The 17,234-nt window shown below is 41.3% G+C and overlaps 1 protein-coding gene across 1 annotated transcript; it reads right to left on the minus strand.

The window, feature by feature from the left end:
* Positions 1–14,111: 14,111 nt before the first annotated feature.
* Positions 14,112–15,381, minus strand: LOC137835445 (uncharacterized). Its single transcript, XM_068643966.1, has 2 exons — positions 14,824–15,381; positions 14,112–14,534 (listed from the first exon to the last, which is right to left on the minus strand). Exons 1-2 carry the CDS (start codon positions 15,379–15,381, stop codon positions 14,112–14,114), a joined length of 981 nt encoding a protein of 326 aa, XP_068500067.1.
* Between the last annotated feature and the right edge of the window lie 1,853 nt (positions 15,382–17,234).

Below are 17,234 nucleotides of genomic sequence, written 5' to 3' on the forward strand. Positions count from 1 at the left end.
AAATATGACAAGGATCATCCTTTCGATGAAATGTTATGACCGTAACTTTGCGCTCGTTCATGGAAGAATGTAGGAAGTTTAACTATAAATGATAGATTATTACATTACGTATATGTCCATATTCTCTGTCCACGTGGCAATAATTACACATAGCTACTACAAGATGATGTCTTCATGATGTGGGTCATGAAACATAACATTATCATTAATTGGTCATACCATATCATTCGCCATATGTGAAAATGCAAGTCAAATGGCATGTTTGTACCTTACGCTCTTTTGATAACTCGTATACTCTTTCATAGAGGCTTCAATTTGAGGTTGGGGGCTAACTCTACTCTGGCCACATTTTTTCAATGTGAAATATTTAAAAATATTGAATTTGGTCAACATAAATGGTGTATGGTAGCATGACACTAGTAACCATGGTTCATATAAAACCATCACATGCAAGCTTAAACTAAAGACAAACCTAACCAAATCAAAACTAACTCAAAGAAAAGGAGCCAAGAATGAAGTTACTCTATCTGAGATTTTGATCGGGCAATCTTGTAGAATTCACTGTCAGGAATCCGATCGTGAAACTGATAAGCGAGGAGGTTAGAATCTTAGAGAGAAGGCAGAGGAAAAAGAAAATGGAATTTTTAGAGAGATGATGTTTTCTTTAAAATGAAACCTGAATAACTGGGTTTTTATTTATATACTATTTTAAATTTAATAATAAAATATTCAGGTGTCATTTTAATTATACCACTTCTACTCTAAAACTATTTTTCTCTATTCTTACAATGGTATAAAAACACGTAAGATGTTACTCTTTTAATATGTTAGTTTCTTAATTTTAGGATTTAGGTTTACGTGGTTTTAGGAAAATTTAGTATTGATAAAATATAGCTAATTTAGGTTGACAAATGTAATTAATAAGGAAATTGAAAACTAAAAACCTCACTTAAAACTAAAAAATTCACGCAAAGATGAAAATTTATTGTAATTAAATGTTGTTAACTTAAACTAAATCTTCTTAAGTTACCTTATGAAAAGTTTTTGGTAAAGGTTTAAGTAACCAATAAATAAAAAATAACATAAAAGAATATGTTTATATAATATATACATATATTTTAATTTTTATGAATATGAATTTTTTTTGCAATTTCAATTTAATTTTAAATTGAAATCTTATTTTTTTACTTAAAGATAAATCATTTTAATTAATTTTTAGTTGCAATTGTTTAAAAGACTCTTTAAGATTTAATAAAATTAAATGAATTTGTGATCGAACACCAAATTTTATATGAATAAAATGAGAAGTACATAGATAATGGAAATGTCATAATCTAATTTGGTTGAACAATTTAAAAGATTGTCTTTCTCTGTAGACAAGACTGTGTGGTGGTTTTGAGGGTCCGGATAAGATATTTGCCAGATCTCAAATCAAAACAACTAGGAATTTTTGTCCCCTAAAAGTTCAAAAACGCAATAATTTTGTCTTAAAATATACATATACTTCTTATCAAACTAAATTTCATTATTCACTGAAAAAAAATACTAATTTCTGATTATCTTTTTTTAACCAAAACATAAAATAAAACAATTTTTTCTTTTGTTCTTTGTTCTTAGATAAAGTATATCTGAAAATGAATGTCCAAATTAGTTTTAATCATTACTATTGAATATTACTGTTTATTCCCTAAACACTTCAATTATATACACGCTAAGCAATTTCTTTGATTCTATTTCCCAGAAAAATTTATTGGCCACTCATAAAATATTACAGGGTTCTTTGTTTTCGTTTTTTACCAGAATTTTGCAGACATATTTTCATCCCCGATCCCCATTTCCTTACACGTTATGCTACTGAAAGCTATAAATAAAATTATTGATTTCATTAACATTTTGAAATAATATAAACTATTTATATATTTTCTTAATAAAAATTCAATTAATATTGTTTCAGCTAGGGAAATGGGACTAAAGAACTATTGAATGGTTTCGTCTTCTTCTTTTTTATCGGTCGGCCAGTCCATACTTCAGCTTTCTCCTTCAGTCTTCCTACTGCTCCTTTAGGTTTCGGTTGCTCAGTCTCCTAAAGAATGCCGAATGGGGGGGGTACCTGCAAAAGATACTCCAATGCTCAAGTTAGTAAAGGGCGCTCGGTACTTGGATGTATACAGTAATTAATGACGTACCTTCTTCTTGGAATGTGCGCTATTTATATTATTACAATGAGCTTACCTTGTTGGGACGAATTAGTGAAGTGGACCTTGCTTAGAGGTGTATTACCTAGTTCTCAATGGTGGTTTAGCTTTACTGACCTTAATTGAGCGTTAATGGATCGAGGGTGTTGGTCGTCCTGCTCGGACGTGAATATTTTTGTCGGCCCATCGCATGGACCGAGGAGTGGGTCATGCCGTTTGGCCTATACTAGTACACTTGCTCCCCAAACTCGAGGATATTTGGATCCAAAGAGTCTTGAAGGAGTTCTAAGTCAGCCAGTCTTTTGGTTTGGGTGTGATGATTGTGGTTATCGATGATTGATGTGACGTTGACGGCGGTTGACATGACCCGCATTGATGAGGGGTTTTTTGGGCGGGAGCTGTTAAGGACCGTTGGATTGAAGAGATCTAACGGTTGAGATGGTTGCAACGTTTCGCCTTCTTAGACCCTTGAAGGCTATAAATAGTGGTCCCAACAGTGCTGAGACACTTCACTATTACTCAAACATTTGGTTTGAGGACTTAACAGTTGCCTTCTTCTTAGGTTGTTGTGCCTTCTGCTTTTGTAAGGTTAGTCATGTCTTCTTTGTCTCAGCCTACGTCTTCTTCTTCTTTGGCTTCTCGTCCCCCTCGTTACCCTCGTCCTATATGCTCTTCGTCCCCTTCTTCCTCCTCTACTTCTTCTTCCTCTACCTCTTCTTCTAAGTCTTCCACGACCGAGCCTCTATCAGTCGGGGAAATCCAAGTGTTGTCCCCCGTGGAGGTGGTTAGGGATGAAAACCCGGGCGGTGCTACTGATCGCTCGGGCGTCAATGAGCAGGTCGTCTCCCCACCATAGATTGACTCGGGTAACCAGGATCACATCTGTTTACACGACTGAAACCTCTGTCAGTGAGTTTTTGGAGAAGTTTCCAGTTTTGAAGGCGGATGCCAACCGTTCCTTCTTTCGGGTTGAGCCATGCTCATCGGCTGAGACCATCTGTTGCAGTCAATCTCCATTTGAGTCGCCCTTCTTCTATATGTATGCTTGTCTCTTCTTGGACTTGCATGTGTCGTTGCCTTTTGACGACTTCACGGTAGGTATCCTTAAGATACTCAACATGGCACCTACCCAACTTCATCCCAATACCTGGACGTCCATTCAAGCCTTCCGCTTGACATGTGATATTTTGCGTTATCACCCCACTCCTTCTTGTTTTTTAATTTATTATACGTCCCACCCGTCCGAGCGTGTTTTGTGGCATTCACTAATCAGTCGGTCGGGTAATGTAATTTTTAGCCCTTTCTCTGCCTCATACAAAAGATTCAAAGAGCGTTTTCTCAAAGTCTTTCTCTGCCCGGCGACAATGCCATACTTCTTTTATGCATCCAGTCGGTCTATGTTGTTGAACCAAGTGGTGTTCATGTTTTGAAGAATCCAAATCCTTTGAAGAATGTTGAAGCCTCTGCTATGCTTGATGTTGTTGTGCTGGTTTAAGCTTTGTTCTGGGGTAGTTTATATGTTGTAATCCATTCTGTAATTAAATCTAAAGCATTAGCATTCTCAATCTTTGTGAAAGTAAAATGTTTTCAAACTAAGTTAAAACAACCGATTGTTTTGTCGAAACAACCGATTGTTTATACTTAGGTGTTTTGAGAAAAAGATTGAAAACTATTTTGAATGGTTGAACTGTTAAAGTACCAAAACAACCGATTCATTCGAGGAAACAACTGATTGTTTGTTTTGGGACCATAACAGAAAAATTGTTTTCTCTTTAACTGAGCTTTAAATGTTTTAACTGCTTATGCTCTAGTCATTAAATGCTTTGACCAATCTTTTAATGCAATTTAAGAGTTTGTTAAGATTTGATAACAAACTACATCTTTGAAAAAATTCAGAAAAGCAGATTTGACAATTAAGAATCTTTGACAAAGTTTTTCCAAAGAGTTTTTTCAAAGTGCTGAGATTGCTAAGAGTTTGTGATTAATCAAAGTGTTGGAATAGGATTTTGCTTGTATTGATTTCAGATTATCTTTTGTTACAAGTGTAATCCTTGTACTCTGTTGAATAACTTCGTTTATGTGTTTGCTGAAATTGGTTGTGTGTTCTTGAGGTGTTCAAGATCAACAATCTTAGTGTTGGCCAAGGAGAGTGTGTTTCTTGAGGTGTTCAAGGTCTTTCTCTTGGTTGTGGTGTAAGTGATCAAGTGGTGATTGCTTAGTGCATTTCCTCAGGGTTCTGAGAAGACTGGATGTAGCTCTGGATTTGGAGTGAACCAGTATAAACAACTGTGTACAATTTCTCTATCCCTATCTCTTTAAATTCAGTTTTGTCAATTAATAACTTGTATAAACAACCGATTATTTCGGTACAACAACCGATTGTTTTTCTAGTATTGTGCCTTTGCTTTATGTTTTGGAAAACTGAATTCTTAATCAAGGTTTACTTGAAGTATTTTTCATTCTAAGCTTAAAAGTTTACTAAAATCTTTCTTAAACAATTCAGCCTCCCTCTCGTTTAAGGCCATAAATTCTAACAATTGGCATCAAGAGCTTGGTTCTTGAAAGTTATTCAAGTTGTTCAAAAATCTTTTTTATGGCTGGAAAACTATCTTTTGCGGAAGGTGCTTCAATCTACAAACCACCTTTATTCTGTGGATTGAATTATAAGTTTTGGGAAGCAAGAATGAAAATCTTTATTGAATCTATTAATCAAGGAATTTGGGATTCAATTGAGAATAGTCCTTACATTCCAAAGTTCAGAAAGGATAATTCTTTCATTGCAAAACCTTTGTCCAAATGGACAAATGATGAATGTAAGATGGCCCAGCTTGATCGGTCTGCTCAAAACATTATAGCTTCTGCACTAGATACTAATGAATTTTTCAGGATATCAAAGTGCAAAACTGCTAAGGAAATGTGGGAGACACTCAAGGCTGCTCATGAACCAAAGGAAGCAATGACAAAAAGTCAAGCAAGAAGGAAGAGAAGGCAAAATAAGAAAAGCCTCAATCTTTGCTTAATGGCCAGAAGGGAGGATGACTCAAGTAGTCTAAGTTCATCAAACTCTGAAAATTATGGTCAATTACTTCAAGCCTTTCAAGAAACGCATGAAGAAGCCAACCGATTGGCTCTCTTGAACAATCGATTAAAAGAAAAGAACAGCTGGCTTGAAAACAGAGTAAAGGCACTAGAAGAGGATTTAGAACATTCAAAAACAGATTTTGAAAATCTGGAAATCATTTACAAAAACTCCTCTTGCAAGTGTGAAACTCTAGTTTGTGAAAATTGTGAAAATCTTGAAAAGAATGTCCACTATCTTGTTAAAACAGTGGATAAGCTTTCTAAAGGCCAATCCAACTTTGAGAGTGTTCTAGCATCTCAAAACTGTGTTTTTGGAAAATCTGGATTGGGTTTTAATCCACAAAACAAACAAGATAGATTTTCAAAATCATTTTCGAAAATGCCAGAAAAGCAATCGATTGGACCATCGAAACAACCGATTGTTACATGCTTCTATTGCATGAAAAGAGGTCATTCTGTGAGGTTCTGTAAAATCAGAAAACATGTTGTTCCTAAAGGTCTTATGAAGTGGATTCCTAAGAGAAATAAAGCTTTAATTGATGAGTATAAACCAGATGGACCCACATTCCTAAGGGGACCAAATCTTTGTACTTGAAAATCTCTTTTGTAGGAAATCTTGGAGGAAAGCAAGCAACTATGGTATTTGGATAGTGGATGCTCCAAGAACATGACAGGGGACAAATCAAAGTTCCTGTGTATCTCCTTTAAGCAAGAAGGTCAAGTCATGCCTATAGAGTATACAACAAGAGGTTGATGACTGTAGAAGAATCAGTTCACGTTGTCTTTGATGAGGTAGATCGCAGAATCAATCAAATCCCAAAGACCAGTGCTGAAGAAGATGAACAGAGCATTAGTTTGGAGAAGCTGGAAATCTGTACAGAAAAAACAACCGATTTATTCGCAGAAACAATCGATTGAAATTCTGCAACAAAGTGAGCTGCCCAAGGAGTGGAGGATTCCTAGAGATCTGTCAGTGGATAACATCATAGGGCAGATAAAGGAAAGTGTCTCCACACGTAGCTCCATCTCAAACTTCTACAGGCACACAACTTTTGTCTCTCAAATTGAAGCAAAGTCAATTGAGGAAGCTCTCAAGGATGAGAAGTGGGTTGAAGCTATGCATGAAGAGCTAAATCAGTTTGCAAGGAATGAGGTATGGTTTCTTGTCCCTAAAACTAATGAAATGAATATTATTGGTTCGAAATGGGTTTTCAGGAACAAGCTAGTTGAGGATGGTGTGATCACAAGGAACAAAGCAAGGTTAGTTGCCAAAGGCTACAATCAAGAAGAGGGCATAGATTATGGTGAGACCTTTGCTCCTGTTACTAGATTGGAGGCTGTGAGGCTGCTGCTGGCCTTTGCATGTATGAGTGGTTTTAAACTCTTCCAAATGGATGTAAAGAGTGCCTTCTTGAATGGCTACATCAATGAGGAAGTCTATGTAGATCAACCACCGGGCTTTGAAGATCACAAGTATCCCAACCATGTCTTCAAGTTGAAGAAAGCTTTGTATGACTGAAACAAGCTCCAAGGCAGTGGTATGAGAGGCTTAACAAATTTCTGCTATCTCATGGTTATGAAAGAGGAATGGTAGACAAGACTCTCTTCATCAAGAAGTCAAATGCAGAAATAATTCTTGTGCAAATCTATGTTGATGATATCATCTTTGGTGCTACACAAGATAGATTGTGTGAAGAATTCGTGGCTGCAATGAAAGGTGAGTTTGAAATGTCTATGATGGTTGAACTATCTTTCTTTCTTGGATTGCAGGTTAAGGAAACGAAGGATGGGATCTTCTTAAGTCAATCAAAGTATTGCAAGGAGATTCTCAAGAAATTTGAAATGGAGAATTGCGAAGAAGCAAGCACTCCAATGCCATCAAGCTGTTACATGGATGTTGATGCTGCTGGAAAGAGTGTAGATCAAACAAAATACAGAGGTTTGATTGGATCTTTGCTATATCTAACAACTAGTAGGCAGACATCATGTTTGCGGTGTGTCCATGTGCAAGATATCAAGCAAATCCTAAAGAGTCAAACTTCAACGCTGCTAAAAGAATTCTGAAATATCTCAAAGGAACATCATCTGTAGGAATATGGTATCCTTCTCACTCTCCAATACATTTAATTGGTTATTCAGATTCTGACTTTGCAGGTTGTAAGCTAGATAGAAAGAGCACAAGTGGCACTTGTCACCTTCTTGGCTCAAGCCTAATCTCATGGCATAGCAAGAAGCAAGCATGTGTTGCTCTCTCTACTGCTGAGGCTGAATATATAGCTGCTGGTAGCTGCTGTGCACAGGTTCTATGGCTCAAGCAACAACTTGCAGATTTTGGTTTACAAATCAGCAAGGTTCCCTTGACGTGTGATAACAGAAGTGCCATCAATCTCACCAAAAATCAGAGGACCAAACATATTGAGATAAGACATCATTTCATCAGGGATCATGTACAAAATGGGAACTGTGAAGTGAAGTTTGTGGAGACCAAACTGCAATTAGCTGACATTTTCACAAAGGCTTTATCAAAAGAGAGGTTTTTCTTCTTAAGAAATGAGTTAGGTATTCTTGATCTTAATAATCTCTCTTAAATCTAATTTTGGTACATGCTAAAGTCTATTTGTGAAGACAAATAGGGGGAGAATTAATTGGTTCTTGTATATCTTTGTCTGATACTGCATAAAATGTTAAAATCTTTGATATGAAAGTGTTTTATGCTGCTGCTGATAGAAACAACTGATTGTTTCGTGTAAACAACCGATTGGTTATTATGTTTCATGTTTAAAAGAGTAATAAACTGACTTGCTGCTGTAAGAAGCTTTGGATAGTATAAATGCTTTTTTTGTAGGAACTGCTTCATATTTAATCAGATCAAACACACGCACCAGGGATTTGTCTTCATCAAATAGGGGGAGATTGTTGAACCAAATGGTGTTCATGTTTTGAAGACTGGATGTAACTCTGGATTTGGAGTGAACCAGTATAAACAACTGTGTACAATTTCTCTATCCCTATCTCATTAAATTCAGTTTTGTCAATTAATAACTCGTATAAACAACCGATTGTTTCGGTAAAACAACCGATTGTTTTTCCAGTATTGTGCTTTGGCTTTATGTTTTGAAAAACTGAATTCTTAATCAAGGTTTTCTTGAAGTTTTTTTTCATTCTAAGCTTAAAAGTTTACTAAAATCTTTCTTAAACAATTCACCCCCTGATGAGAATCAAATAAAGGAGGCTTTTATTAATGGAGGAAGAGGACATCCACCCTCACATTTGAAGTTCTTCCTTTTAGTCTTCTCAAAATTAAAAGAAGACATAAAATAAAGATGAGGCCCAAGCCCAAAGACCAAGCCCAAACCCAAGAAGGCCAAAGCCCAAAGAGCCCAAGTCCATCCCATGAGGGGCAAGGCCAAGCTTTGAAATACTCTTGTATAGTTTTAGGAGGTGTGATTATTAAATAAAGGAGTGTGAAAATGTAAAATAAAGTCACATTGTCCATGTGACTTAGGAGAGTGGTGTAGGTGTAGTTTTTAGGAGGTGTCATAATAGAAAAAGGTCACACCTCCCATTTGACTTGTTTTTGGTGGGAATTTCAAATGAGTTTATTTGAATTTTCCCACCTATTTTTCAGCACCTCTAGGCTATAACTAAAGGTGCTTAGCTTGTACAATTCAGATTTGAATTTATACTAAAGAAACTATACTCATTTTTTGGGAGAGCATTGGAGAGCTTTGTGCCTTTTTCACTAGTCTTATCTTGATGGTTCCATGGTTACCTCAAGTGGCGGCTTGCACACTCATCTAGGAGTCTCCATCCTTCTAGTGGCGTGATCATCCAACCACACATCCATCTTCATGAGCTTTCTCCTCTCCTTCCTTCCTTCTCTTTTGATATTCATGTTTTAAGCTTGTGTTCTTGTGTTTTGGTTCGCTAGTTCATTTTCCAGCAGCTGTTCTTCTTCTTTTTCATGTTTTGGTTCGATGCTTTTACATTTCCAGCACTCATTTTCAGCTTTCTTGCCTTTTAATTCATTTTAATCGGTTCAATTCTGTTCTTAGCCATTTCTATTCGGTGCATTTGCTTTTCCTCTCATTTTGTTCGGTTCAATTTGACAATATGTGGAACTTCCATATGAGTTTGTATTTGGTGCTAGTTTTGGTGAGTTCTTGACTTAGAACATTGATCCAATTCTAAGAAAAAGTGCCTAACTATTGTCCTACTCAAGTAGATTCCTAAGAATGTCAAGAATCATTCTCTTCTTTGCTATTGGAATCACATCACCCCCTCTCATTTAAGGCCATAAATTCTAACATATGTTTCCCATGTCTAGGACTAGGAAGCCTTTAAATTTTTCGGAGTGGCCTCGGCTGACTGAGAGTGCCAAGGAGCTAGAGATACTTTCTTTATTTGATGGGCTCCCGAGGAAGCTTCCTACGCAGAGGCTGATGATTATGTATTCTAAACCGACTCGCTGGGCCACCTTTTATGGTAGGCTAGCTTTTTGCTATATTCTCGGTCGGTCATTGTTTTGTGAAAATAACTGTTTCTTTTTGTTTAGGAAATCATGATCCAAGATGCCCCTCGCTCGAAGGGATTACTAGGCTCCATCAAGGAGAGAGCTGCAGGTCGTAAGGGACGACTGAGTATTAAGTCTCTGGCTACCGACAAAGGCTCGCTTTGTGTTGGTCCCTCAAGCAAAGGTAAGAAGAGGCCGAGGGAGGGGTCCAACATTGCCAGGACAACCCGGTCTCCTGGAGAGATGCCGATGCCGCCACCTCTTCGTTAGTCGCGGATCCGCACCGACGAATTCAACTGGCCCATCCCCTCGCCATCTCCCGAACGCACTAGAGAGGTTCGCATGTCACCCCTGTCGGTACTCAGGAGGTGACTTGCAGCTTTCAAGAGGATTTAAGATAAGTCTCTCGGTGTATGAAGTGACCCGCCTGAAGAAGGATCTCGAGGAGGCCGCCCATAGGAACTCGGTGCTGGAGACCGAGGTTTCTGAACTGAAGACTGAGAAGGGAGTGGTCGAGGTGGAGTTGGACATGAACTTTGAGGAGACTTTGGAGCTGCTCAACCAAAGTTTCCTCAAAGTCGTTTGACAGGCCCACGTCCTCTACAACGGCCCACTGTCTTCAGGTGAATTTGACCCTGAGTGTGAAGTCTTTGAGGGTCGGATTTTGCGAAGGGCCGAGGTGAGTGCTTTGGAGAGCGTGGCTCAACCTGCGCCAACCAAGGGTGCTGAAGGTGAAGATCTCTAGGTCTTTGTTTTTAGCTTTTTTCATCCTTCGGTTGGGATGTGACATTTTACCGCTTTTCCCTCGAGGCCGAGGTGTGGTCTCTTCCTTCTCTTTTTATGAATGAAATTGTTTTAAATGTTATTACCATTCGGTCGAACAAGTAATTAAGTTAAAATTTAACAAGTTAAGCCATTGGTTGGTTACTCATAAGAGTTAAATAGGCGGTTAGCCTTTGTTCGTAATCTAGTTAGGGTTATAGACTTGGTGTTGGCAAGGTATGTCGATTGAGCGTGTGATGTATCGGCAGGGTATGCCTGTTAAGGCTTCATCTAGACCAAACCAAGTTAGGAGGTCTCGGTAGGGTATGTCGATTAAGGTTTCATCCAGACCGAACCGAGTGTGTGAGGTGTTGGCAGGGTATGCCTGTTAAGGCTTCATCCAGACTGAACCAAGTTAGGTGGTCTCAGTAGGGTATGCCGATTAAGGCTTTATCTAGATCGAACCGAGCATGTGAGGTGTTGGCAGGGTATGCCCGTTAAAGCTTCGCCAGACCAAACCAAGTTAGGCGGTATCGACAGGGTATTCCTATTAAGGCTTCATCCAGACCAAACCAAGTTAGGCAGTCTCGACAGGGTGTGCCGATTAAGGTTTCATCCAGAACGAACCGAGTGTGTGAGGTGTTGGCAGAGTATGCCTATTAAGGCTTCATCCTGACCAAACCAAGTTAGGAGGTCTCGACAGGGTATGTCGATTAAGGCTTCATCCGAACTGAACCGAGCATGTGAGGTGTTGGCAAGGTATGTCTGTTAAATCTTTGTTCAGACCAAACCAAGTTAGGCGGTATCGATAGGGTATGCCGATTAAGGCTTCATCTAGACCGAGCTGAGCGTGGGGTATTGTCAGGGTATATGCCTATTAAGGCTTCATCCATACCAGATATAGTTGGGCGGTGTCGACAGGGTATGCCGGTTAAGGCTTCATCCAGACTGAACTGATGCTTCACAGGTGAAATCAGATTGTAATTAAAGAGAACCGCCTCATTAAAACCTTTCCGACCAAAAACCCTCCTTAGGGAAAAAATGTCGGGTGAGGAAAGAGTGCGTAAATTTTATTTCCTTAGCTGTAGTAAAATTTGATGTGCGTGACATTCCACGTCCTCGGTACAATTTTTCCTGAAAGCCACTCTAAGTGGTATGACCCCCAACTGCGACTTCTCGGACTCAAAAAGGTCCTTCCCAGTTGGACGAGAACTTCCCTTCACCTCTCCTCGCGTCGCTTCTTATTCTCCAGACGAGGTCTCATTTATGGAAGCTCCTCGGTCAGACCTTCGTGTTGTAGCGTCTTGCCACTCGAAGCTTGCATGCTTCCTCTCAAATTTTGCTGAGAGGCTTTCCTCATTAAGGGTAAGGTCGAACATCTGTCTTCGGACGGTAGGCTTGCCTACCTCGACCGGGATCATTGTCTCGGTCCCATACGTTAAATTGTATGGTGTCTCTTGCGTGGTCTTTTGGGGGGTGCATGTGTACGCCCATAGGACTTTTATAGCTCTCATGTCCATCGACCTTTCTCCTTGCCGAGACGCTTCTTTAACTCATTCAGGATGACCTTATTGGCAGCCTCGGCTTGCTCGTTGGTCTGGGGATGCTCGATCGAGGCCGTTATGGACTTGATGCCTAGGTCGACACAAAAATATTGGATCCCTTGGTCAATGAATTGTCATCCGTTATCCGTTATTATTTTGTTCGGTATACCGAACCAACACACAATACTTCGCCACACAAAATTTTGCATTGGTGCTTTGTGTAAACGGGCGATGCTGTTTCGAGCGGCATGGTACTACCGTTGTAGTAGGGGTTCCTTCACCTCAAACTCCCCCTTTATCTGGCCAACCATAACCTGGAGTTGCTTAAGTTTAACCCAGCGAGTGAGGCCTCGTACTCGGCCTGGTTATTGGTCGTCTTGAACCCAAACTGGAGTGCTTGCTCTAAGAGGAGGTCGCCCTGTCCTTCCAAGACGACTCCTGTTCCACATGTTCTCTTGTTTGAGAAACCATCGACATAGAGCATCCACCCTACCGAGAGGTCTGGCAATGAGGTGAGCTCGGTCGAGAAGTCGGCTAGGCACTGGGACTTGATGGCACCTCTTTGTTGGTATTGGATGTCAAATTCAGAAAGCTCGACTGACCATCCTATCATCCGTCCTGCAAGATTGGGTTTAGATAAGATTTTAAAGATGGGGAAGTCGGTTCTTACCGTGATGAAGTGGTTATGGAAGTAAGGGCACATTTGTCTTGTTGTTAAGACGAGGGTGAGAGCCACCTTTTCGATCATCTGGGACCTCGTCTTCTCCCTCCACTTCCTGCACTAGTGCAACAATGACCGCCTCCTCGGAGACCACTAGGTACACAAGGATACGTTGGTCGGGCCTCTGCTACTGAATGACCACTGGCGATGCCAGAAAATCCTCAGCTGCTTGAAGATTTCTTCACACCTGTCGTCCCAACTGAACTTGGCCGCCTTTCCAAGTAGCTGCACCATTGGCTTCGTTCGTTCGGCCAGGCGGGGGACGAACCTGGAGAAGGTTGTTAAGCGCCCTAGGAGCTGCTGCAACTCCTTTATGTTCTTCGGGCTCCGCATGTCAGTAATGGCCCGACACTTGTCAGGGTTGGCCTCTATCCCCCTATGGGTTAGCAACTCTGAACGTGCATTTTCTGGGGTTGAGCTTCATGTCAGCCCCTCTTAGGGCCTTGAACACCTCCTCAAGGTCTTCAACGTGTTGGTCAAACAAGTCGAACTTCACAACGATGTCGTCCACGTATATCTTGTACATAAGGCGTTGGTAGGTTGCCCCAGCGATCTGGAGGTCGAACGGCTTGACCTCATAGTAATAGTTGGCATCGACCGTCATGAAGATCGTCTTCTCTTTATCCCGAGGGTGCATCCTTATCTGGTTATAACCAAAGTAAGCATCCAGGAAAATGAGAATCTTATGGTCGGTTGCTCCATCCACTAGCCGGTCAATGTTGGGGAGTGGATACGAGTCCTTCGGGCATGCACTGTTCAGGTTTCTATAGTCCACGCACATCCTCCAATTACCGTTCGACTTGGTGACCATGACCACATTGGCCAACCAAGTTGTATACCGAGCCTCGCGTATGAACGCTGCCGACATAAGCTTCTCGGACTCTGCTCTAGCTGCGAGACGCTTTTCATCGCCATAATCTCTCTTCTTCTACGCGATCGATCGCACCTCTTTGAACACTAATAGCTTATGAGTGATGTTGTCCGGGCTTACACCCGGCATCAGATGGTGTCCACATAAACAAGTCTACATTCCTCTTGAGCATGGCATGCATTATCTCGGCCTCAACAGCTGCCATGGTCGTGTCGACACAAGTACTGTGCTCCTCATCCAAGAGGGGTACTCGTCGTAACTCTTCTCTGGCCTCCAGCCTATCCTCGGTCGTTCTGGGATCGAGGTCTACCAAAGCAATCGTGGGTTCCACAGGCATTGGCTGGGCCTCTCGAGGAGAGTTGTGTCTTCGAGAAGACTTACGCTTGGGGGAACGGTCGTTCCTTAGAGGCTCCACTCTAAGGCTCTAGGCATAGCATTCCCTTACTTCCTTTTGGTCGATATGGATCGTAAGGATGTCCTCCGATGGTGAAGGGAACTTCATCGCCAAATTGGGCGTTGATACGATCGCCATTAGTTGATTGATGGACGATCGTCCAAGGAGGATGTTGTAGGAGGTATTTGCAATGATCACCAAATTTTGAATCTTGATAGTCTTGCAGCTCTTCTCCTCGCCGAAGGTGGCGTAGAGCTCGAAGTAGCCCTTGGTACCCACTCTCTCACCCGAGAAGCCAACCACATGGTCATCGTATGAAACCATCTCGACCTCGGGTATCCTCATAGCGTTGAAGGTCTTCCAGTAGAGGATGTCTACTGCGCTTCCTTGATCTACCAACGTCTTTCTAATGGTGACTCTGTCAATATTGACCGATATCACCATGTGGTCGTCCTACCGATAATCAATGCCCTTAAAATTATCATTGTAAAAGTGATAGGTGGCATCCTCGGTCGGAATATCACTGCATTTACCTGATGTAGCGCCTTAAGGTGTTTATTCCGGGCACTGTTCGTACTTCCTCCACCAGTGAATCCACCGGCTATTGTGTTAATGATCTCTCGGTTTCCCCCTCTCTCGACCTCCCGAGGGGGATCATCTCTTCGTGGAGGGTTGTCCCTCCTAGACCGTCGCTCGTCTCGGCGATCTCGGTCATCCCGTGTTCTTGGAGGTGAACGCATACTTTTAGCGGGCTTGTCCCTGCGAGGGGAATGCCTCGCGTCTCGGCTACCCCTAACGAACCGGCGCGGTGCCTGGCTTGGATGAGCTCGTCGATCTTATCTTTAAAAGCCTGACACTCTTCTGTAGAATGCCCACTGTTCTGGTGATACCGACACTGCTTTCTTCTTTCCATATTACTTGGGTTGGCTGCCTTCCTGGGATGAGGGATCGGCTCGACATTGAGCGCCTTGTCCAGGATTCTTCCCCTTTCAACCATCAAGGGGGTATATCTCGAGAACCGGCTTCCCCGGTTATCTCTGCGTCTATCGCCGCGGTGGCCTAATCGGCCTTGGCATTCTTTCTCATCCTTATTCTTCTCCCCACTAGCTTCGGCAAGGGCATGTTTGCGAAACTCCCTCAGCTCCTCCAACTGCATGAACTTAGTTGCTCTCTTCCTAAGTTCGTCAAGGCTAGTGGTTGGCTGCATGCAGAGGTTGTCGGTAAACGGTCTCAGTCGCAGAGTTGCTAACATGAGATGCATGGCAACATCCGGGCTAAAGTTTTGTACGCTTATTTCCATCTTTCTAATCCTGTCAATGAAGGTTCTCAGCAATTCTCCCTTTTCCTGGCGAAGGCCCACTAGGGCGATGGAGTTCAGATGATGCAGCCTGCTGGTGGCAAACTGGGTCTCGAACTTCAACACCAGTGTGGTGAAGCTATCAATAGAGTTGGGTGGGAGCTTGTGAACCAACTATGGACTCCTCCCTTCAGGGATGTAGGAAACACTCAACACAACACTACATCGTCCGAGGTGTAAAGACTCATATGGGTGGTGTAGGCATCCATATGCTCATTCGGGTCGGTGGTACCGTCATATCGGTCTCGGCGTTGGTGAAAGGGTGTCGACGGGACGAATCGAAGGTGACATTCGTCCTGGTCGACTTGTTCAAAATGGATTCGCCATCAATTTCATGAGTGGGAACCTTATCCTTGCTCTCCTCAACCGGTCTCGGGTTGCGAGGAGAGGTGTAGGACCTGACGACAACGTTGGTCAGCCCAGCAGATGGTCCTCCCTCCACCAACCTCCTCTTCATCTCTTCATTCTCCGCTCGGAGAGCCTACATCTCCTTCTCGTTCTTCCTCATTCTTTCTCTTCATCTCGGCCATCTCTCTCTGCAGAGACAACAATGCTTTGGGTTGATACCGAATGGGGGGGGGGTGAGGGGTACCTGCAAAAGGTACTTCGACGCTCAAGTTAGTAAAGGGCGCTCGACACTCGCTTGTATACAGTAATTAATGACGTACCTTCTTCTTGGAATGTGCACTATTTATATTATTATAATGGACTTACCTTGTTGGATTGGATTAGTGAAGTGGACCTTACTTAGAGGTGTATTACCTAGTTCTTAATGGTAGTTTAGATTTACTGACCTTAATTGAGCGTTAATGGACCGAGGGTGTCGATCTTCTTGCTCAGACGTGCATATTTCGGTCGGCCCATCGCATGGACCGAGGAGTGGGTCATGTCGTTCGGCCTATACCAGTACAAATATAAGAGTAATTTTGAAAAAAAAAGTCTTATATTTATTTCCTAATCATTTAGTTTCTTTCTATAGTTTTTATACCAAAATAAAAAAAAGGAAAAAGGGTGAAGGTGAAATAGAAGTAGGATGCTAAATAACTCTTTACCATGAGCATGGGCATAACTTAGTTTGATATTAATACAGAATACTTGAATTTATCGAATATGCTGGTATTGATATTTTTTTTAAATTGAGTATAAGAATATAATGAATGTATACATTATACATTTTTTTTAAATTATTAAAATAATTTAATTATTTATGGTCTTGTCAGTTGACTTTCTCGCTGGTTGACTTCTGGTGACAAGCTCTATCTCTGTTTGTCCCTTCCTGAATCTACGTCTTTTCACGCTGCTCATGGCTCTGTTGAAACAGAGGGTGCCCTACCTGTTAATTGCACTTTGACGATCAAGTCAGTACAAGGCTTATAAGAATTTAAGAAGTAGTAAGTTTCAGTCTTAGAAACAACATACCTTAACTTGGGGTCTCAAGCCCCTTTTATAGCTTGCCTCTTGTAACAACTTTCTCTCACGAGAATCTAATCTCAACTAAACGCATACTCAACAAGAAAATACTCTATTCAGAGGTACACTCTCTCGGTGCTACAACAGAACTGAATCTTGTTGAACCAAGTGGTGTTCAAGCTTTGAAGAATCCAAACCCTTTGAAGGATGTTGAAGCCTTTGCTGTGCTTGGTGTTGCTGTGCTGGTTTAGCTTAGTTCTGGGGTAGTTTATATGTTGTAATCCACCCTTTGATTAAATCTAAAGCATAGGCAATCTCAATCTTTGTGAAAGTAAAATGTTTTCAAACTAAGTTAAAACAACCAATTGTTTTGTCGAAACAACCGA

This window comes from Phaseolus vulgaris, chromosome 11, assembly GCF_000499845.2.
Source record: "Phaseolus vulgaris cultivar G19833 chromosome 11, P. vulgaris v2.0, whole genome shotgun sequence".
In the NCBI taxonomy this organism is placed as follows: Eukaryota; Viridiplantae; Streptophyta; class Magnoliopsida; order Fabales; family Fabaceae; genus Phaseolus; species Phaseolus vulgaris.

Bases quoted from the DNA above. Each gene is read 5' to 3' on its own strand.
- LOC137835445 (XM_068643966.1), bottom strand. From the start codon at position 15,381: ATGGAAATAAGCGTACAAAACTTTAGCCCGGATGTTGCCATGCATCTC. The intron at 14,535-14,823 runs GTATGCGTTCAC...GATTATCGGTAG, and splicing joins CAGGGACAAGCCCGCTAAAA to GACGACCACATGGTGATATC.